At 46.4% G+C, this 23,910-nt stretch overlaps 1 protein-coding gene across 1 annotated transcript in view; it reads right to left on the bottom strand.

Moving 5' to 3' along the window:
• The window catches only part of RNF32 (ring finger protein 32), a 286,397-nt gene that overhangs the window by 187,980 nt on the left and 74,507 nt on the right, over positions 1 to 23,910 (bottom strand). The window contains exon 5 of the mRNA XM_069209246.1: positions 19,225 to 19,257. Within this exon, the coding sequence (XP_069065347.1) occupies positions 19,225 to 19,257 (33 nt within the window). The remainder of the gene's footprint in view (positions 1 to 19,224; positions 19,258 to 23,910) is intronic.

The raw sequence follows: 23,910 nt of genomic DNA, 5'->3' as shown, positions 1-23,910 counted from the left end.
GCAAACAATCTGGGCCTCTCGCATGGACTGCAGCAGCACACTGCTGCGCCCCTACTTCTGAAGTGTGTCTAGTAGAAGGGGCACCAGAAGGTCAGAGAATGCCTCATAATATTCTACCAGAAGCCCTTCGGGTCCCCAGAGCCTTGCAACACACCATATCACGGGGATCCTCCTACAGATCCTCCACCTGGAGTTCCTCCTCTAGTCCCCTTCCTTCTGCCTCCATAACACTGGGCAGCTCTATCTCATATAGGAAATATCTGGCTTCCACCAGCCGGACCAGTGTTCCCTCACTGTGTACTTCAGCAATAGCATCAACAGGGGTGGGCTTTCCTTTTTAAGCAGCCACGCAAATAACCTCCCTGACTTATCCTACTCCCTATGAAGCCACTGCTGGTAATCATGCCGGACCAGGCAGTCCAACCTGTCCCAAATCTCCCCAGTTTTCTGCTGGGTTGTCAATAATTCTTCCTGCCTCTCCCCCACTACATGTGCATTCCACTGAAGGTCCGCCAACACTCTCTCCTCCCCAGTCAGCTGTGCTTCAAGGCAGCATGGCATACTGCTAATTCCACCCCAACCCCTTTGGGTGTCTTCCCCCCCCCCCCACCCCCCTGGGTCACTGACTTCAGGACGCCCCATTCTACCCCCTCCGTGCTGTTGATAACCAATTAGTCTCAAGGTAACTGGCTGTCACTTCTCAGAGGTATCATGGGTCCCCACAAGTCAGCACAGTATCAGGTCCCTCCTGTTACCGGTGTCTCCTCCATTACACCCGCCATGCTTTCGTCTGAGTTGGTTGTGGTCACTGCCTCCACCGGTTCTCTTGCCATCACTCCCTCCTACCGCAGTCTCTCTAGGTCCAGCGTACCATGTTGACGGACCAACACCTAGAAGGAAGACTAGTGTTAGACTTTATGCATGTGACCAGGTGGGTCATGTGAGGGGGGACCCCAAATGCCCCAAAAGTACACCGGCACCCACTGGTGCACCGTCCCAGGGTTTGGCCAGTGTAGCGCTTGGGGAGGAGTTGGTTTCAGGTGGGTGGGAACTAGCAGAAATGACCCTTTTCTCACTAGGGGACAGTCAGATGGTCCAGAGAAACCTAGTGCCTGATAACACTAAGAAGTACAGGCAATGGGTGACCATCAATGGACAGAGGGTGGAGGCTCTGAGAGACACAGGAGCCAGTGTGATGACAGTGCGGAGTCACCTGGTGTCTGAAGAGCAGATTGATCACCGGGTACTTCACCAAGTAGTTGCAGTAGACAACTCTGAGCGCCTCTGCAGAGTGGCACAGGTTCCCTTTGAATGGGGGGGGGGGGGTCTCAGGTTCCTGGAAAGTAGCTGTGAGTCCAGCCATGCCTGTTGATTGTTTGCTAGGTAACGACCTGGAGGAGTCCCCTTGGAAGGAGGTGGAACACAGGTCTCACTTGGAGATGTTGGGTCTGCCTGGGTGGGTATGCGTATCCACCCGGTCTATGGCAGCCAATCAGGGTACTCAAGAGCCCGTGGAGCCTGAAACAGTAGCCCAGGGGACCGCCAAGAAGAGGAAGGGCAGGGGGCGCGGGAAACCGGCCCCAGAAGTTCCCACGGTCCGGGAGGAGGCAGAGCCTGAGGGTGATGACCCGGAGCCTACAGGGGAACAGGTGGCTGAACTGGGGGAGGTCCCTGAGCTGTCACAGTGGCAGCAAGAAAGGGGACCCACCAGGGAAGCATTCTGCACAGCGCAGAAGGAGTGCCCTACTCTTGAGGGGCTGCGGCTGCAGCCCTAGCCCAGGTGGCTGGCGAGGCGCCAGGTACTCACCTGATATATTGGGAGGATGGCCTCCTGTATAGTGAGCCTAAGGTTCCTGAGCCTGGGTCAGCTCGTATGCTGGTGGTACCCCAGTGCTTCAGGGCCTTCCTACTGGGTTTGGCTCATGATGTGCCTTTGGCAGGACATCTAGGGCAGGACAAGACCTATTAGAGGCTTGTCTCCCACTTTTACTGGCCCTTGATGCACAAGCAGTCAGCTGCTTATTGTAGGTCTTGTCAGACTTGTCAGGCAAGTGGCAAGAGTGGGGGGAAATGCAAAGCTCCCCTCCAACCTTTACCTGTAGTCAGTACTCCCTTTGAAAGGGTAGGAATTGACATTGTGGGGCCTCTGGATCCCAAGACAGCCATGGGCAACAGGTTCATCCTGGTCTTGGTGGACCATACCACACTGTACCCAGAAGCCATTCCTCTAAGGACGGTCACTGCCCCCGTGGTGGGACGTGCCTTGATGGGAGTTTTTACCCACATGGGGTTCCCCAAGGAAGTGGTATCTGATAGAGGTACAAACTTCATATCCACTTATATGAAGTCTCTGTGGAAGGTGTGTGGGATAACGTACAAGTTCACCACACCTTACCACCCCCAAAGTAATGGTCTGGTTGAGAGATTCAACCGCACCTTGAAAGGCATGATTCAGGGCCTGTCAGAGCCCTTGAGGCGTAAGTGGGACGTCCTCTTGCCATGCCTTCTGTTCGCTTACAGGGAGGTGCCTCAAAAGGGACTTGGCTTTAGCCCCTTTGAGCTCCTCTATGGCCACCCTGTGAGGGGACCGCTCAGTCTGGTGAAGGAGGCTTTGGAGAAAGCTCCTAGTAAACCACCCCAGGATGTATTTAGCTACATGCTGGCACTAAGAAACCAGACTGCCCGCTTCAGGAGTCTCGCTCAGGAGAACCTGGAAGCAAGCCAGGAAGATATGAAACGGTGGTACGACCAGAATGCCACTCTGGATGAGTTTCAGCCTGGACAAAAAGTGTGGGTCATGGCACCAGTAGAGCCTAGGGCTCTCCAAGATAAGTGGACTGGGCCTTTTGAGGTGGTGGAAAGAAAGAGCGAGGTCACCTATCTGGTAGACTTGCAATCCCCCAGGAACCCTTTAAGGATCCTGCATGTCAACCGCCTCAAACCACACTTTGAGCGAACTGAGCTATCCATGTTCCTAGCGCCAGATGACGGGGTGGAGGAAGAGAGTGAGCCTCTTCCTGACCTCCTGTCTGCAGGAGAGAAAGATGGGTCTGTGGAGGGAGTGATCCTCTCCCCTCCCTGACTGAGGAACAGCAGAGGGACTGTCGCCACGTGTTGGGACAGTTTGCCTCGCTGTTTTCCCTGATCCCAGGAGTCACACACCTGTGCACACATGATGTGGACACTGGGGACAGTACACCTGTTAAACATAAGGTTTACAGGGTGACTGACAGGGTCAGGGCTTGCATTAAGGAGGAAGTCTCTAAAATGTTAACCCTAGGGGTTATTGAGCACTCCAGCAGTCCTTGGGCCAGCCCAGTGGTATTGGTCCCAAAGGCTGCTGCTCCTAGTGCCACTCCGGAACTTAGGTTCTGTGTGGACTACCGGGGTCTCAATGCGGTCAGCAAGACTGACGCACACCTCATCCCCCGAGCTGATGAGCTCATTCATCGGTTAGGAGCTGCCAAGTACCTCAGTACGTTTGATTTAACATCTGAGTACTGGCAGATTGCCTTAACTGAGGGGGCAAAGGAGAGGTCAGCATTCTCTACCCCAGATGGGCACTTCCACTTCAACGTGATGCCCTTTGGGGTGAAGAATGCCCCTGCCACCTTTCAGAGGTTGGTCAACCAGGTGTTGGCAGGACTGGATGAGTTCAGTGCCGCCTACCTGGATGACACTGCTGTGTTTAGTCCCACATGGGAGGAACACCTGCAACACCTCTGGAGAGTGTTAGAGGCCCTGCAGAAGGCAGGCCTCACTATTAAGGCGAGCAAGTGCCAAATAGGGCAGGGTTCTGTGGTGTACTTAGGACACCAAGTGGGGAGTGGCCAGGTGGCACCCCTACAGCCTAAGATTGACACGATTCTGGCTTGGGAGCCTCCCAAGACCCAGACTGAAGTGAGAGCCTTTTTAGGTCTCACAGGATATTACAGGAGGTTTGTTAAGGGATATGGTACCATTTTTACCCCCTTAACTGAGTTGACTTCTAAGAAGCAACCCAAGAAAGTGATCTGGACAGAGGCTTGCCAGAACGCTTTTGATGCCCTGAAGGCTGCCATGTGCACAGCACCTGTGCTGAAGGCACCTGACTACTCCAAGGAGTTTGTTGTGCAAACAGATGCCTCAGAGCATGGTATTGGAGCAGTACTCTCATAGCTTAATGAAGAGAGCCTAGATCAACCCGTAGTCTTCATTAGCAGGAGGTTACTACCCAGGGAACGTAGGTGGAGTGCCATAGAACGCGAAGCGTTTGCTGTGGTTTGGGCACTGAAGAAGCTAAGACCCTACTTGTTTGGGACTCACTTCCGAGTTCAGACCAACCACAGGCCCCTCAGATGGTTAATGCAGATGAGGGGTGAGAATCCAAAACTGTTGAGGTGGTCCATTTCCCTACAGGGGATGGACTTTACGGTGGAACACCGTCGTGGTACAGAGCACGCCAATGCTGATGGTCTGTCCAGGTTCTTCCGCCTTAGTGATGAGAACTCCCATGAGGTTGGGTAGTTGCTCCCCACTTTTAGCTGGGGGGGTCACGTGTTAGACTTTTCATCCTTGGCGTGGTCTCCCTTAACTTTTTGCCTCTGTTCCCCAGGTTGTTGATGTGTGCTGTACTCTGATTTTACAGTTTTTGTTACTCTGGGCACTTTACCACTGCTAACCAGTGCTAAAGTGCAAGTGCTCCTGTTTAAAATGTGTACGTAATTGGTTCTCCATGATTGGCATATTTGTTTTACTGTTAAGTCCCTAGTAAAGTGCACTAGAGGTGCCCAGGGCCTGTAAATCAAATGTTACTAGTGTGCCTGCAGCACTGGTTGTGCCACCTACACAAGTAACCCTGTAATTATGTCTCAGACCTGCTACTGCAGTGTCTGTGTGTGTATTTTTACATTCTAAATTCGACTTGGCAAGTGTACCCACTTGCCAGGCCTAAACCTTCCCTTTTCTTACCTGTAAGGCACCCCTAAGATAGGCCCTAGGTAGCCCCAAGGGCAGGGTGCAGTGTATGGATAAGGTAGGACATAAAGTAATGTGGTTTATATGTCCTGACAGTGAAATACTGCCAATTTCGTTTTTCACTGTTACAAGGCCTGTCTCTCTCATAGGATAATATGGGGGCTACCTTTAAATATGATTAAAGTGTAGATTCCCCTAGAGAGTAGATGGACATGTGGAGTTTGGGGTCCCTGAACTCACAATTTAAAAATACATCTTTTAGTAAAGTTGATTTTGAGATTGTGCGTTTGAAAATGCCACTTTTAGGAAGTGAGCATTTTCTTGCTTCTGTGACTCTGCCTTGTTTGTGGATTCCCTGTCTGGGTCAGTTTGACAGTTGGGTTGTTTTTCACCTCACATTAGACAGTGACCCAAAGGGAGCTGGGGTGTAACCTGCATTTCCTGATTAGCCATCTCTGCTAGGAGGGAGGGGTGGAGTGGTCACTCTCATCTGAAAGGACTGTGCCTGCCTCTGACAATGCAGACTCCAACCCCCTGGTGTGTGTCTGAGGCCTTGCCTGGGCAAGGCAGGATTTCACAAGTAGGTGTGAGTCCCCTTTGAAGAAAGGTGACTTCAAAGACTAAATTGGGTATAAGAAGGGCACCCAAATCTACAGACTTGAGAAACACTTCTGGAACCAAGGGGAACCTCTGCCTGGAGAAGAGCTGATAGCTGAGGAAGAAGTGCTGCCCTGCCTGTGACTGTGCTCTGTGGAGCTTTCCTGCAGTGCTGCTACTGCCAGAGTAAGAGGGCAAAGACTGGACTTTGTGTGCCTTCCATCTTGTGAAGAAATCTCCAAGGGCTTGATTTAGAGCTTGCCTCCTGTTGTTTGAAGTCTCAGGAACAGCAAAGACTTCTCTCTGCCAGCACCTGGAGTCTCTGGAGAGACTCCTGCTCTGACAAGTGGTGCCCTCTCCAGTCCCTGGGCCCTTGAAAGGAAAGCTGGTGGAAATCCAAGGAAATCGACTTCGGACGACTCCGGACCGACCCCGCTGCTGAATCCGGTGACGCCGCCTGCACCTGACGCCGTGACCTTCGCTGGAACGCGACGCTCTTTGCAGGCCCGACGCCGCTGCAGCCCCGCTGAAGTCCGTGACTCCGTCGAAGTCGCCGCACCACGTCGTGACCGACGACGCTCGAAGTGCACGGATTCAACGTTTCGCACAGACGCTGCGATCCTCGACTTCGCGCATCGGCTTGTTTTCACTCTTCACCAAAGGTACTGTACTTGGGGGTCTACACGACTCCGTGTCCGGCGCCGCTGGTGTCGGCTTGTTGGGAATGACTCCGTCACGACGCCGTGTTAACATCTCATCGAAGCATTTTTGTTTCTAAGCGCTATTTTTGAGTTTAATCTCTAAAAATTCATAACTTGACTCGTGTATGTAGGATTTTTGTCGTTTTGGTCTTGTTTTGTTTAGATAAATATTTCCTATTTTTCTAAACTGGTGTTGTGTCATTTTGTAGTGTTTTCATTAAGTTACTGTGTGTGTTGGTACAAATACTTTACACCTAGGACTCTGAGGTTAAGCCTACTGCTCTGTCAAGCTACCAAGAGGGTAAGCAGGGGTTAGCTGAGGGTGATTCTCTTTTACCCTGACTAGAGTGAGGGTCCTTGCTTGAACAGGGGGTAACCTGACTGTCAACCAAAGACCCCATTTCTAACAACTAGGATGACACCCCACCTCATCATCTGCATCTCCCTGCCAGCCTCGATCAGCGTGTGCCCTGGGTCCAGTTCCGGAGCCACGGGGACAGGGGCTGGGATGCAGCTATCTCCTCATATCTCCAGCCAGTCACATGCCGCCTCAGGTGTGTTGAAGAAATGTGTACCATCGGCATAGAGCATCTTCATCTTTGCTGGGTAGAGAAGTATGTAACACAGGCCTACGGCCTTCAGCTTTTGCTTCACCCCCCAAAAGCCATCTGTTGCACCTGCCTCATATAGACCAGAGAAATGTGGATCACATGATGCTCGAAGGTGGGATCCCCAGCCTGTCGGACAGCATGCAGGATAGCATCTCTGGCCCTATAGTTAAGTATTCTCACAATTATGGTGCACAGGGGTGCCCCTACTGGTGGCCTTGTCATCAAGGCACGGCGTGCCCATTCTATAATAGGGAGGACAATTTGGCTGATGGAATTTTCTCTGTAAGCCTACTGCACCAATTAGGAGGCCAGTTCCCAAGCTCTGCAGGGTGTGGAGGGGGGGGGGGAGGAGATTCCACAGTACTCAATCACGGCATCTCCCTCTGCCACTCACACGCAGCCGCTGCAGCTGCTCAGGACTCTCCCTGCACCACCCTGAGCCACCGGGGGAGCAACAACATACCGGCCAGAGCAAGCCGGGCTACCAGCTCCCTTGTCACAGTTGCAGCTAGCAGCCTCGGGGTTTCCCCTCAAATCTCTGCCACAGGCAGCAGTGCCTTAGGCACTGGGCCCAGCAATGGCTCTACAAGGCCGCCAACATCCTCAGTAGGTTCAGGGCGCTATCACTGCATCGCTGCCCAGAAATCATCCGCCGGGGCTCCTGCAGCATCAGCGATCCATGCAGCAGTCCTTCTTGTGGCAACGAGTGAGGATGAGGAAGGATCTTCACAGGCCAGGATGAGAGCTGTAAAAGCTACATCCTGGCGGCCATCTTGCCAGACCATGCTCCTCACATACATCAATAACTTAACATACGTTCCCTGAATTAGACACCTTTATCCAGTTGAGTATTGGTGATCATCACTCTTGTGATAGCATAGGTCCAATGTGAATTACAGCGGAATCTTCTGTTCACAAGTTTGGCAAAATTATGTTTCAACCTTTCAGGCTGAAGGGGTCAACTGAGGATATGGAGGCGACCCTTCTTTGCTAAACAGTGATCATTTTATGAATGCTCCCCTCCCTGGTCTTCATTTGGGTCATTCAGGGCCGGACTGGGAACTCAAAGCAGCCCAGGCAAATTTTATCATACCAGCCCCCAAAGGGCGCATAGAGAGTGAGCCTGACCACTACAGTAGGACCTGGGGGTCCCCCCCAAGAAAATGTGGGAAACAGTGGCAAAAACAGTGCATTCTATAACACATTTGTCATTACCAATTCAATTGTATTAGTTTTTAAAGCACAGTAAATGATGACCTTACAGTGCACCAGGTTATGGCAATATTTATTGGGGCTCTTCAATGATGACCTCACCATCAGCCTCTAACATTGCCTCTCATCGCTCTCTAGCCCATATCGCACCTGTATTTCATAGTGACTTTCTTACCAGCGTACGGTGTTGGAGCACTTTACATCACACATACAAACAGAGACAATGAATGATATGTCTGTGTAAATCAGTGTATAGAATATGTTGACAAAGGGGGCTACAAGGTGTAGGATTCACATGCCATTTATAGTGCTAGGCATTATTTAAGAGTGCTTGGTTGGGGAAGCATAAATTCTGGATTCAGAACGTAACACAACGGTTATGGTTTGACTTTATTAATAATTTATTTCTACCCAAACAAACCCTTTTAGCAAACTTATGATAATCAAAGACCAGGAAAAAACATAACTTTCTAACCTGTACCATGAAGTTTGCATGCAGCTCTTTGATAGCAGTTTATAGTTCACTGTGCGAAAATATGATTGTAACTTTTGACCTGCACAGTAACAAAAGGAGCTCTGTAAAAAACGTAGTATCCCACTGAGCTATATGCACATAAAATACTGTTCTGTCATCTGTATAGTACATGTTCTTTGCAGCGGGCATATTAACCCTTTTTGCTACCTTAGATGAGCACTTTTATAGTTGCCTGAAAACTGTTGTATATACAATGAACTGCACAGTGCTTTTAAAACAGCAGCACTGCTGCAAAACCACCCCCCTCAGTTATAAAAGCATCCCCCCACCCTTCCCGCCTCTTGGGATAACACTCAGTGCCTGGTACAGCCAGTCCGGCCTTGGGGACATACCCTCCAGGCAGATCTTTTGTGGGATTCTTATAATACATAGTCTGAGTGTCACTGAGGTAAACAAATTCTTGGTGACTTTCAGACAGCACTAGGTAGGGCGCTCACTCTCAATGAGGCAGTGCTCCCACTTCTGCTGGTCTTTCAGATCCTGCTATTGCTCCTTCGCATCTCCCATCCTGCTTACGTCATTGGCTGGTCAAGGGTGTACCACTGACTCCCAGATGGAGTCCAGTCCTCATTATGAACTGTGTCTGAGGTGCAGGTCCCTGCAGTGCCTTTCATATCCCTGTAAGGCTGCTGTTCGGAGTATCAACTATGGAGTGTGCAAGCTGGCTCCAGTCACACCAACTCCCATGGTTCATTCAAAACTTCTCCCAACCTGGTCTGGTGCCAGTCCGCTGCCTTGCCCTGCTACAGATACAACCTGTAGTCGGAAGCTCCCACTGAGGGGCTGATTTGGTGTCTCACCCCCACTTACATGTTTTCTGCAGATCGACTCTAGACAAGGTTCATACCCTGGGCCTCTGGATCACTGATGGAACTCCAAAAGCTTTGCCCATTTCAGGCTCTCCACAATTCTGCCTTTTTGCATGTCACGGTCCTAGCCTTGGGTGTTTTCTGAGGTTTTTTCGGGACTCAAATAAGGTCAGTGCAGGACTCCGGTATCACAAAAGGGGCCTGTGGTATAGATCAACCATCTTGCCCATCAGTGACAGAGAGCAGGATGTTAAATGATCCTTGGGCTCAGGTCCGAGCATTACAGAGGCAGGTGCACCATGATAGCCATTCAAGCCACACCTCCATTGTTGTGCCACCCTTAAAGTAGTTGATGTGATCCATGTCTGTTTGACAATTAATTTGCAATGCTACAGTGAGATTGTTACCATGGTAAGATCATAGCAACCAAAGTGAGGTGTTGGCCCTTCCCTTCCATCAGTTCCTTTTGTTCAGTCCACAGCTATATACTGAGTACCTGTTTTGATCCAAACTCTTACTGCAGACACGGTTGTGCCTCTGAGCCACACTAAATACTATTAGTTTTCATCTTTAAGCATTCTGTCTTGCACAGCTGCATGCTTGAAAGTTTCCTTAAACCTGTTGGCCCCTGCAATCGTCCCGAAGAAGGTACTACAACTTTTGGGAGAAGGCTAAATGGCTTCACTTGCCACCGACTAGAGTCTCTGGACATTTTGCAGCTGAGCTGCATTGCCTAGTCCAATGACCTTGATGTGGGGTTACACATTGCCCCTGTTTGCACTGCAGAGCCTTCACCAGCCAATGAACTCCAATGCACCTCACAAACTGGCATCGGTCACACAGTACAACTCCAGCCTGCCACTAGACATTGGCGCAGAAATCACAGACTCCTGCAGCACTCCACTTCTCTGACCGATATTACTGCTATGGGCCTGCAGTAAATTGCCTTCATCTAAACCTTCATGAACTTGAATGGGATTGTTATTGCTCCAGATACCAAATATTGGCTCTTGACCAGTAACCACAAAATCACCACTAGCAGGAAGCTCTTTGACAGAGGCCACAAGCTATCAGTAGACTCATCACCAACACCGTCCCTGACTCTTTTATCAATTCATCATTCACCCATTCCTTTAGATACCAGCCCATCTATGCAGTCATTCTTCAAGTCATGCATTCAGTCACTCACCCATTCACTGCTCCAGTTAATACACTGCACTGACCCTTCTCTCACACTCAGCCTGACCACCCTACCCCAAACACTGCCCTTGTCTCCTTATCCATTCATGCATTCATCTCACATGCACACATGCTCTCGCTCACCCATCCATGTGCTCATCCACCACAAAACTGTACCTGCAAACAGTCAATGAAGAAGCACTTTTGCTTCCAAGGCAGACCTCTTTTCTTTTGCTAATACCTCCTTTTTTAGGAGCTGCCCAGATGCCGATGAATGCCAGGGGTAATGTGTGGCCGGACTGTATGTTGTGTTGCATTTTATTGTGATGGTAATATCAAGTGTTGTATTTTGTGTTGAGTTTTTTTGTTGTTGCTGCTTTATTGCTTTCAGTTGTTTTTTTGTGTTGTTGCCTTTTTTCGATTATTTTGTGTACGGGTATGTTCTTGTTGAGTTGTTATTTTGTTTTGTGCTATATCATGGTGCTGTGTCTTTTTGTACACCTTGGAGATGTCAAAACATCAGCTGGTTTTTCAGTCAAAAGCAGCACATTAATTTGCATTTCTAGAGACAAAGATTCAAGCACAACTCCCTGTGATGGCAAAATAGCACTGCCCGAGCTCTTCAACTATTTAAGACAGCATTCATCCCAAAACTGTGGCAGACTCAAGTTCTTTTTTAAAAAAAAGTACTTTTAGAGCTCACTTTATGTGACACAGCCTCTTCAGTTTTATGCTGAGTGTAGTTGTAATGCAAAAAAGGGGCAGTGAGAGAAGCTGAGGTCCCGAAGAGTGTCGATTAAAAAATAAAAGTATTCTAGATTTTAACACCAAATATGAGATATTCCCTGCTGCTCTAAACATTGAGCAAAAGATAATTTGTGGACGTGAAAATCACGTGAACAGATGTAGGATATATTTATACAGGGGAACGATGTATTTTATATTTCTGATAGCTGAACTACGGATATGTCGTTATTGCCATAGAATCAGAACTATCTGGTTTATTTTCCTTTATAGGATACAACGTGTTTGAAATTAAGTTGCTCGTTACATCTTGATGAAGGGCTAAACTATCGCTCGAAATACGTTAAGGAAGAAATTGTTAAAGACTTGGTGCAGTGAAGATTAATTTGAGGGCTTTGATTACATACCAAATGGATTCTGATTACTGATGAAAGAAAAAATGAAAAGGAGGGAAAATTACGTTTATCACACTGCATTCTGAATTAGTTGAGAATTCTTTGCACAGGTCTTAAACCGTTATGTAATTTACATAGAAGTGCACGGTATAGTACTGAGCAATTAGTAGTTCATGCTTTAAAACACTTCCCCGGCTAAAACAGGTTCCATGTTACTTACCAAATCTCAGTGTCTAAGCGTGTGTCCTTGATGCTCTACAGAAAGAAGCAGTCTCGACCTTTTCTTTCCAGTTGCTTTGTGCAGTTGTGTGACAAGGTGTTTGGGAGCGCACATGTTTTAAACAAATGTCCATGATGGCAGACTATTGCAAATTACCTGGTTATCGTTTCCCAGTTATATTAAAAAATGATCCTTTGTAATTAATGGATATCGACTCTATTATAGAGCAGGATGGGAAGAACATTTCCCAACACGGTGTGTCAGGGGAGCATAACTGTGGAATCAGACGAGGTGATCAGAAATAAAACATCCCTTCTTCCAGGAGGCCCAGTATCATAATCACTTTCATTTTTTTAATTGAAAGAAAATTATCTCTAGAATCCAAGTGCCATATCAGCTCGCAGATCGGGGGTAAGCACCCCTGATTGGCTCCTAAAGGACAGCCAAAATGCAGATGGTGGATGACGTTACGAGAAAGGCATGACTCTCTTACCAAACAAACAAATAATTTCAGGAGTCCAGTGACAATTCAGTCCTTTAGGGGAAACATCTCAGGCTCAAACACTCCAATTTTGTAATACAGATGTAAGGTGGAGGTCACAGAAAGATATGACCAGTCCAACAGGCACGGCTCTGTAATATGTCTGTTTTTGTTGTTGTTTTTTTTAACTGAATTCAGAATTATCCCCGGAATTCAGGGATATTTCTGGTCTGCTAAGGAGTGCAAATCTAAAGCTGTAAGAGTAGCTCCCACCATCATCTCTCCCAGGGGATCTGAAATGCAGATGGATGTGGAGGTCGGAGACAGACCGGACTCCCCCGCTCTTTTTAGATAGAGCGCACAAGCGCTTTGACCTGTTGTACGTATTGTGGTTTTTTAACCACACCCACTGCACCCCTATCACTTTCACTCGTTCCTCAGCTTGCCTTTCAAAAATCCTTTGTTATCATTGGTAAATGCTTTACATTTGTCCCTCCTGGGGGCGGATTGCTGCCGCCTTGCAGACTGTCCCATTACATGGATAATGGCACGATTGCAGATACGTTTGACTGCGAGCAAACCTCTTTTCACTTTTGTGTCTCTCCTTCACGTTCATGCTCATGGCAGCCATGGCGCTTTGAATCAGCTCGCTTATGTCAACTGTTTTACTTTTCATTTTCAATTTAAGTGGCAAGAAAAGTCCAGTTAGGAATTTACAACGCTAATAGCTCTTGTAGGAGGCTGGCCTGGCTTATAGTGGGTACCTGATGGTACTTACACCTTGTGCCAGGTCCAGTTATCCCTTATTAGTAGATTAGTAGTGTTCTAGCAGCTTAGGCTGATACAGGTAGCTATAGCAGAGCAGCTTAGGCTGAACTAGGAGACATGCAAAGCTCCTACTATACCACTTATATCATATAGCACTATATCAAAAGACCACACAATACTCAGAGTTACTAAAAATAAAGGTACTTTATTTTAGTGACAATATGCCAAAAGTATCTCAGAGGATATACTCCCTTAGGAGGTAAGTAATATACACAAAATATACACACAAAACAAAATTAGGTAAGTAAAACACTTCGAAAAGTAGTGCAAACACTGTAGAACACAATAGAATGCAATCAGAGAAAATAGGCCTAGGGGCAACACAAACCATGTACTCCAAAAGTGGAAAGCGAACCACAAATGGACCCCAGGCCTAGTGTAGTGTGTAGAGGGTTGCTGGGAGTGTGAGAAAACACTAAGGGTGTCCAAAATACCCCACCCCAAGACCGTGAAAAGTACTCTACTACAACAGAAAGACAGTAAATTTGAGATAAGGGATTCTGCAAAGGCAACAACTGACTGCAAAGCACTGAAGACGGGTCCTGGACCTGAGGACCTGTAAAGGAAGGGGACCAAGTCCAAGAGTCATGCAAGTGTCCAGGGTGGGCAGGAGCCCACTAAACCCCGGATGAAGGTGCAAAAGGGCTGCCTCTGGGTGGAAGAAGCCGAAGATTCTGCAACAACGAAAGGTGCCAGGAACTTCTCCTTTGGTCAGAAGATGTCCCACGGCGTGCTGGAGGATGCAGAGTTGTTTCCACACAGAATGGCCGCAAACAAGCCTTGCTAGCTGCAAGAGTCGCAGCTGAGGATTTTGGTTCTGACAGGGCCTAGGAAGGACAAGGAGGTCGTCCATTGGAGGAGGAGACAGAGGGGGTGCTCAGCAACAGAGAGAGCCCACTGAGAAGCAGGCAGCACCCGCAGAAGCATCTAAACAGGCGTTCAGAAGATCTGACCATGGCCGTCGTCTCAGCAAAACAAGAGAGTCCCACGAAGTCGGAGTCCAACTCAGCGAGTTGGGCAATGTAGGACGGAGTGCTGGGGTCCTGGGCTGTGCTGTGCACGAAGGAAGTCTTGCAAAAGTGCACAGAAGCCCTAGCAAGCTGCAGTTCACGCAGTACACAGGATTACTGTCTGGCGTGGGGAGGCAAGGACTTACCTCCATTTGGACAGAAGGGCCACTAGACTGTCGGGGACACTTGAATCCAGCTCCTGTGTTCCAGGGACCACGTTCGTCAAGATGAGAGGGGACCAAGAGAACCGGTGATGCAGAAGTCTGGTGCCTGCGTTAGCAGGGGGAAGATTCTGTCGACCCACAGGAGATTTCTTCTTGGCTTCCAGTGCATGGTGAAGGCAGACAGCCCTCAGAGCATGCACCACCAGGAAACTGTTGAGAAAGCTGGCAGGATGAGGCGCTACAATGTTGCTGGTAGTCTTCTTGCTACTTTGTTGCGGTTTTGCAGGAGTCCTGGAGCAGTCAGCGGTTGATCCTTGGTAGAAGTCGAAGACAGAAGTGCAGAGGAACTCTGGTGAGCTCTTGCATTTGTTATCTGAAAAGAAATCCACAGGAGAGACCCTAAATAGCCCTCAGAGGAGGATTGGCAACCTAACCAGGTAAGAACCTATCAGGAGGGGTCTCTGACATCACCTGCTGGCACTGGCCACTCAGAGGTCTCCATTGTGCCCTCACACCTCTGCATTCAAGATGGCAGAGGTCTGGGACACACTGGAGGAGCTCTGGGCACCACCCCTGGGGTGGTGAAGGACAGGGGAGTGGTCACTCCCCTTTCCTTTGTCCAGTTTCGCACCAGAGCAGGGGCTGGGGGATCCCTGAACCGGTGTAGACTGGTTTATGCAAGGAGGGCACCATCTGTGCCCTTCAAACCATTTCCAGAGGCCAGGAGAGGCTACTCCTCTCAGGCCCTTAACACCTATTTCCAAAGGGGGAGGGTTTTAACACCCTCTATCAGAGGAAATCCTTTATTCTGCCTTCCTGGGACTGGGCTGCCCAGACCCCAGGAGGGCAGAAACCTGTCTGAGGGTTGGCAGCAGCGATAGCTGTAGAGAAAACCCCAGAGAGCTAGTTTGGCAGTACCCGGGGTCCATGCTGGAGCCCCGGGGATGCATGGGATTGACACCCCAATACCAGATTTGGCTTGGGGGGACAATTCCATGATCTTAGACAAGTTACATGGCCATGTTCGGAGTTACCATTGTGAAGCTACAAATAGGTAGTGACCTATATGTATTTCACGTGTGTAATGGTGTCCCCCCCCCCCCCCACTCACAAAGTCCGGGGAAATTGCCCTGAACAATGTGATGGCACCTTGGCTAGTGCCCGGGTGCCCTCACACTTAGTAACTTTGCACCTAGCCTTCACTAAGTGAGGGTTAGACATATAGGTGACTTATAAGTTACTTAAGTGCAGTGTAAAATGGTTGTGAAATAACGTGGACGTTACTTCACTCGGGCTGCAGTGGCAGTCCTGTGTAAGAATTGTCTGAGCTCCCTATGGGTGGCAAAATAAATGCTGCAGCCCATAGGGATCTCCTGGAACCCCAAAACCCTGGGTATCTAGGTACCATATGCTAGGGAATTATAAGGGCGTTCCACTGTGCCAATCAGAATTAGTGAAAATAGTCACTAGCCTGCAGTGACAATTTTAAAAGCAGGGAGAGCATAAACACTGAGGTTCTTGTTAGCAGGGTCTCAGTGATAGTTAGGCACCACACAGGGAACACATATATTCCACAAACGCATGAGCACTGGGGTCCTGGCTAGCAGGATCCCAGTGACACATATTAAACACACTGACAACATAGGGTATCCACTATGGGCACTGGGGCCCTGGCTAGCAGGATCCCAGTGAGACAGTAAAAACACCCTGACATTTACTCACAAACAGGCCAAAAGTGGGGGTAACAAGGCTAGAAAGAGGTTAACTTCCTACAGCTCTAACTTGAGCAAAGGCAAGGCCAACTGCATTGCAAATGCTTCTTTCCTGAAATGAAAAAAATGATCCATGGATTTACCCTGGAGTCCAGGGGAAATTTCAAATATTCTGAGATAATTGATGATCTCTAAGTGGAGCCAAAATGCAGAAGGCAGGTAGAGGCCAGAGAAAGCCACATCCTATGTAAGTAGACCTGGTTCCAAACTGTGTAATTTTTAAACAAAAAAGATACCTTGAGTCAAGGTGTGCATTTCAGGTCAGCAGAGGCGACCAAATGTAACACTGAGGTCCGTGGTTACATCCACCAATATGTGCTGCGAGAGTAGATGAACTACAGATGGCAGGTATATGTCATATACAGATGGCAGGTATAGGTCAGAAGTAGGCATGCCATCGAGCAGGAGGCCTGGCTGACTACTTGGTTTCATTATCTTCATTTGGAACAAAATGAAAGCTAAGAAAAATGTTCTGGCATGTGAGTAGTGGATAATTTGTTATGGCTTTTTCAAGACATCAACCAATTGGATACTCCCCCAAGGATTTGTGATACTCAGTCAAATGTGTTTCATTTCTATGCAACAATCCACTTTTATCCAGACATCATTCAAAGATTCATTTTCTGATCTCTGTTCGATAGTAAATAACGAATTACTTTCTTTAGGGTTAGCTTTTTGGCTTGACATTTATAGTACATTGTCTTGTAACTTCTTTGTGTGAAAAGTTTTAATGCATCGTTTTTTTTCTACATTTTACATATGTTATAATTCAGCTACATTCCCCATTGAAACAGTGTCTATTGACTTGCCTACAACTTTCGTCCACCTCAATAGATCTGCACCAAATTTGTGTATGCAGCTAAATAATTGGAATGCAAAGTTTCATTCCGTTCTGATTAGGGGGAAAATGTTAAAGAGGGGAAAAAAAATGTTCCCGGTTAAAGCAAAAAATGCAATACGGATTTACACCAAACTTTGCAGAATTGATGACTTTCACTCAAAGTGTATAAATCCGTTCAGCAGTTTCTGAAATATTAGCGTTTAAAAAAAGGTGTTGCACGGGCTAGAGAGGGTTGGCTCTTTTGAATATCTTGGCTATTTAAAATAGTGATTTCCAAAATTATGGTTTTTGTCAATCACATTTGAATTGTTCAAGGAATGTAATGATCAAGGAGATACAAATAATTTTCCTCCACATTGAAAAGACATAGGGGGTCATTTTGACCCTGGCGTTCCGAGACCGCCAGGGCTAAAAGGACAGAAGCACCACCAACAGGCTGGCGGTGCTTCCTGCCCTATTACGACCGCGGCGGAAGCGCCGCAGTCGCACCGCCGGTACCGGCGTTTTCCCGCCGTTTTAGCCCCGGCGGTGATAATCCGCCAGGGCAGCGCTGCAAGCAGCGCTGCCCTGGGGATTATGACACCCCTACCGCCAGCCTGTTTCTGGCGGTTAGGGGTGTCCTGGGGCCCCTGGCGGCCCCTGCACTGCCCATGCCACTGGCATGGGCAGTGCAGGGGCCCCCTAACAGGGCCCCGGCCAGCTTTTCACTGTCTGCTTAGCAGACAGTGAAAAGCGTGACGGGTGCAACTGCACCCGTCGCACGGCCGCAACACCGCCGGCTCCATTAGGAGCCGGCTCCTATGTTGCGGCCTCATCCCCACTGGACCGGCGGGCGCAAACAGCGGGGATGTCGTAATGGGGGCCGCGTGAGTGCGGCCGTACGGCGGTTACCGCCTGGCGGGCGGCGGTAGCCGCCCGCCAAGGTCGTAATGACCCCCATATTTTGGTAAAAACTCCAATTTTAGCAATGTGGTAAAGATTTTGTCTGGCTAAGGTGAGTCACTATGAGAGGTTTCCAAACACAGGGGAGTGTTAGAGGTGTTGAAAATGAGGGTAAAAATGGAAAAAGATAAACTAGCGAAAGTAAAATCACGATTTTTCAGAAAAGCATAATCATGTGCCTGCCATTTTGTATTCAAAAGCCAGCATCAAATTTAACTAAAAAAAATGGAAACAATCAAGCCTACACAGATGATTGCTCCAAACGAGTAGGAGGCTTATCATGGCCATCCATTCATTTATTTGAACTTTTGACATTTGAGGGATATTTATACTGTATGGGGCGTTAAGTATTACAACATTCCCTCATCTGAAACACTTTTTCACTACCCAATAGGAATATATTCAAGACTTCTCAGGAGTTTTTGAATTCCTCTCAAGCGCATATTGTTTTGGCTGAGTTTATAGAAGTTTTGGTTTTTATACCAAAAAAGTGGTCTACAAACACAGGTTTACTTCAAACCTTGAAAAAGTCATTGTTTGACTAAACACTTGTCAGCTGCCTTTGGTAGGCAAATTGGCTCACAATCAAGTGATATGGAAACCGATGGACTGAAACGAATTAAAAATACTTGGATTTTCCTGCACCCTATAGCCTACTGATCTCTAGTATGGACTCACTCAAGTGTGTGTGCTTCGGTATCCTTGTTGTTTAATCAAGCCTATGGTTGGATGAAGACACTAGTGTGGAGGGTAAACATGGAAGGCTACAGAGCCTGACTTCATGCTATGCTATGCAGCCAAACCCATAGGTGACCTTTAACTGTTTTTCTTTTCAGTGAAAAAATATATAAAGTTTTTCAAATGATAGGAAATGTCTCTAAAAGGTTGCTGCCTTACACCAAAGCCTGTCTCCACCAATGATCCGGCCAAAGGAATTTACAAATTCGGGAAGCCTCAATGAAAATGATAAACAAAAGTTGAGGGCTGCCCACGCAAAAAACTTGGTTACAGTACCTGTTGCTGAATGCCATCTTAAACCTTACTCTTTTCAAAGCACACATACACTCACCAAGTTTATTATAGAAAACGTTAATGTATTTCTCAGCCAAACTATTATTTAATTCAAGGCCAATTATTTCTAAAACAGCAACAAGAATTTGTATTGAATGTACTTATGTTTGGACAAAACAGGTTAATACTATGATATACTTAATGTGACATGCTTACCCTATGAAACACATGTGAACACGAAAGCAGCACCTGTAAAGTACAAAAAGGAATGTTTTGAGTTCAAGTCAGTGTAAAGGTGTACCCCATGAATGTAACTCTGCTAATGGACATTTATTGTCATATATACAATGAAAAATGCTCCAATTCATGTTTGTTATGGATGGATCTTACCGAGCCTCACTAGTGTGAACCTCAGATTCCAGGTTTGGTAATTTATTGCTATGATGTAGCTGCAGTGGTTATTAACAAAAACTGTTGCCCACTGTTACTACACCTTATAAGAATTTCAAGTTGATCTAGCAGGGCTCTTGCAAAACCTATCAGTGCATGCTGGCAGTGCATAGGGCACACCGGGAGGAAAGTGGCAAAAAGAGGGGAGGGGAGACACAGTGGAGCAGGTGGCAGGAGGCCAGGTATATTCTTTGAGCCAGGAAGAAGGCCATGTTATGTATAGCTCCCCCATTACTCCTTTGTCCCTGCATAGTACTTGAAAACAGGGGCAGCTGATTAAGGTAGGCCATAAATAACATAAAATGTACTCTCATCTACTTGATGTCACTCAGAACCACTTGGTGAAAAACATCCAATCTATTTGTGGTAACCCATCCATAATTCTATATATTTAATGAATAATCAAACAATGGAACACACAGGCCGTCGTTCTGAGTTGGCCAATACTGGATGCAATAATTATTTTACTTGATAAAAAGCAGCACCAACTGCTTGATAAAAAGCAGCACCAACGTATTTGATATGTATCGGGTGCGAGAAATATCTATCATGAGGTTGTGCATTATGGTACTTACCGTATATTCACATATCTATTGCCCACTTTCCCCTGATAAATATCGCCAGCTTTTACCTGCTCACATTTATTGCAAAACTTATAATTCTGGTGTGTTCAGTAACATGAGTTACCACACATTAGACTTTTTCGACCTGCTCGTAATGAAGGCCATAAAAACCAATACACTGAAAAAAAGTAAAGCACAACTGTCAATACCGGTAGCATGGGAACATGCAATGTTGAACTGAAAGTTAAATATTGTGTCTACATCTATGCAAAATAGATGTTTCATACTTTTAAAGTTCAGCTAACATTTTTTTACCAAAAAGCAGTGTCTGTAACATTTTTGGAACTCAAAACACAAATGAGATGTGGATTCGCTTATTTAACACACTGCACAGTACAGTATTACTGGGAAAGTTCCTGATATGTTTACTGCATCTCCTGGTAATCAACAGAGGCGTTCTAATTAGACAGAGCTGAAAAAATGTCTATTAACCTGATTACCTGATAATTATTCCGCTCTGCATAGTTATCTGTACCTTTGGAAAACCTAGACTCTAAATCCTGGGGTAAAGTCATACCTCTAAAATAAGCATTTTGATATTACCACACGATTAATTTAAATGAATGTGAAAATATCTTTATTTTTAGATCTGATGTTAGCGAAGACTTTTTGATTTTAGTAAAATTATAAACACAATATACTGATATGGGCTTTCAACCAGCCCTCTTCATCCATCATTCGGTTGTTGTGTCACTCACATTTTTCTTCTGCCCACTAGAGCATACAGTATGGGGGAATGGGTCAGCTCACTTCAGCCACTGCCTAACTACACTATGAGTGACAGCATTCTGCTTCTTTACAAGAAGCACAGCCACACACACAAAGTAGTTCCTTTCAGTTCCACTGACTACTATAGCAAAGTGTGCTTTTTGTGATCAAAAAATATTTTAGCTTTTTTCTGTTTTTTCCCTTTTATAATAGTGGTGCGGGCCTAGTCATTCTCAAAACCATGCTTTTTTGGACATTTTATTTAATATTATTAGAAATAAAGGATACATAAACTCACAATGAGTGTTTGTTCTTTATACATTATGACATCAATATTCTTGAATGAGCCTATGTCGTTGTGTGAATAGTGTAGTCCCCCTGACCAGATATTCATTCCCCCCAAAAAATCAACGGTAACTGTTCCCCCTTCCATTTCCTCCCCCTGAGCTTCCAAGTAAGAGACACACAAACAAGAGTGTAATCTTCATTGGTATCAGTTACAGGTTACAGTATTTACAGCAATATTTCAGCAGCAACCTATAAGAATGGGGGTCGGGCCTGTCTCCCTCCTCCATTAGAACCTAAATTGTCTGTATTTTCCAGTAAAGGTGTGTTCCCTTCTTGTGAACTCCTGAATTCAAACAATGTGTGAGTCATCTCGGCCCATGCTAACAAGGCTTCCTGAGCTTTGTTCTGTCCTTGTTCGCCTCATATGTATTTTCTTACGCCCTTGCCCACTCCGCCATGTCTCTCTCCCAGGTTTTCCTCGTTGGAGCACGGGGGCTCAACCAATCAATAGCTATATGACCTTTTGCAACTATTAGCCCTAAGAGGACATTACGCCTACTAAGTTTTCTCAGTGGGTTAAATGAGAGGAGACCTAATAGGCATTTCTCAGTTGTACGTGGAAGCTTCCAACCAGTGGCACTGTACAGTTGGGCTAGGACGTCTGTCCAGCAATCAACTATGGAGGGACAGTGCCATGTCATATGAAAGAAATCAGCAGGTTCTGCGGAGCACCTAGGGCATTTTTAATCTATGAGGGAATATATTGCATGGAGGCGTTTAGGGGTAAGTTAGGTCATGAGTATGAAATTGTAGGGGATTTGTTTAAAGCGGGGAGTTAAGGGGCCCTCAGTGAGAGGTAACGGTAATGCCTAACTTGCATCTCATTAGGGCAAGGTAGGTTTCCACTTCCAAAAAAATGACTTTAACTCCATAAATTTGGCACTAAACGGGTCTAGCACCAAAGTATAAATATGGAGTTAGTTTTGCACCGAATTAGAGTTTAAAAAAAGTGACGCTAATTCAGTGCAAACAGAGTATAAATATGCCCCTTAGCATCAAAAAATGACGCTAATCTGGTTAGTCATTTATTTTGACTCTAACCTGCCTAACGTCCTTTTTTTTACGCTAGCCTACCCTTTGCACCGGCTTGCACCATTCCATAAATATGGTGCCCAGCTGGTGCTAAAAAATGGTGCAAGCCGGTGCAAAACGTTTTGGTGCAAAACTGTGGTAGTGCAGTTTTGCACCAAAAAGTATAAATAAGGCCCTGAATGTTGCAATTCAAAAAAGTAACGCATAACTGTTTTATTTTGCCAGTGAGAGTAGACTCCGATAACGTGTTACGTTTTAGAGAAACTGGGATATAAGAGGTAATGTAAATGTCACTGTCATCTGACTCAAAGTCCCACCATGTATCTTCGACGGAAGCACAGGAACACAAAAGCAGGCTGGGTGCTATTTGTAGGAAAATCTGGTTAAGAAATGTAACTAGAACACTTATGCACTATTGAGCGTGCACGCATAAAAAGGATTAATCGATGGCAGCCAACTGCAGGAAAAGCTTTCAGGAATAGTATGTTTTTATCCTGCAGGAATGTCAGATTAAGAAACACGCAGGATGTAACCAAACGAAACTAAGCAGTGGGAAAGCCGGTTGGTCTTACTTTCCTGTTACCAACCAGACCTATTGGCACTGTCAATGCTTGTTAGAAATGCATTCAAAAGATCTAGAAGTGTTACTTGAGTGGCCATCATAGCGCCAGTTGTCTATATTAGGATAAGTCACTTCAAGCCTACCGAACAATCACCCCTAATTGGACAAACCACCTGGAAGCACAGTCCCAAAAGGCTTATGAAAGATCTCCAGTCTACCTTCTTTCAACTGAATTGTCCTGGACCTTTCCCGAGGGGAGTGTCACCAGGTGTTTAACTACCGCAAAGTCCAATCATAGAGAAAAGGGCACTATTTCTGCCTCGATGTGCTTCCGCCCTATTCAGCTACACCTTTAGCGGTGGAAATTGAAGGCTATTATGAGGCAGGAGTTGGGCAAAAATGCACAAACCTTATATAATCAGGGTTAGAGCTATAACCTCTGTTACGGTGTTCCTTGCATGTTTAGTTAGTAATCGTCCTTAAGGACAACTTACCACATCTCCGTTCTTTTTGTAATACTGACTGATATCTTGAATCAGAACTCAAGTGTTTGAATGGCTTCTACATTTGAATGCTTAAACACAAACGCATAGCACAACCTAAATTACACCATAAATCAGGTGAAAGAAGAGTGTGTAGATTCAAACACTCCACTGATTAATGTACATTTAGTCACAGCTTATATACTTTCCGGGAATTTGGAGCCAAATGTACAACAAATGTGTTAGAAATAAGGCTCCTGGTTGGGTACGAGGCAGAGACCACCACTCTAGTCAGGGTGAGAGAGCAACACACCCAAGATAATGCCTGCTCACCCCCTTGCTAGCTTGGCACCAGCAGTCAGGCTTATCCCAGAGGCAACGTATAAAGCATTTGCACAACATACACAACACCTGTGACACAATAAATACACAACAAAGAAAAACCTACAAGAAGTTATATAAAAATAAATATTATTGCACAAAACAACATTAGACCAAACAAAACATGTGTCAGTTATTCCCTGCTTCACAAGCAGTTGTCAAAACATGACACAGGTTACTAGTACTCTGCCCTGCAAAAGCAAGCACTAGTCAGGTAAACACATAGGTTATTACTATTCTGCAACACAGGCAGGAGTCAGGTCATCATTATGCAAAAAGGCACTTGTCATACATTATCATGAATGCCAAGACATCA

Source organism: Pleurodeles waltl, chromosome 10 (genome assembly GCF_031143425.1).
Source record: "Pleurodeles waltl isolate 20211129_DDA chromosome 10, aPleWal1.hap1.20221129, whole genome shotgun sequence".
In the NCBI taxonomy this organism is placed as follows: Eukaryota; Metazoa; Chordata; class Amphibia; order Caudata; family Salamandridae; genus Pleurodeles; species Pleurodeles waltl.
Note: the sequence above shows the minus strand (reverse complement) of the source record. Positions and strands in the feature narration are given on the sequence as shown.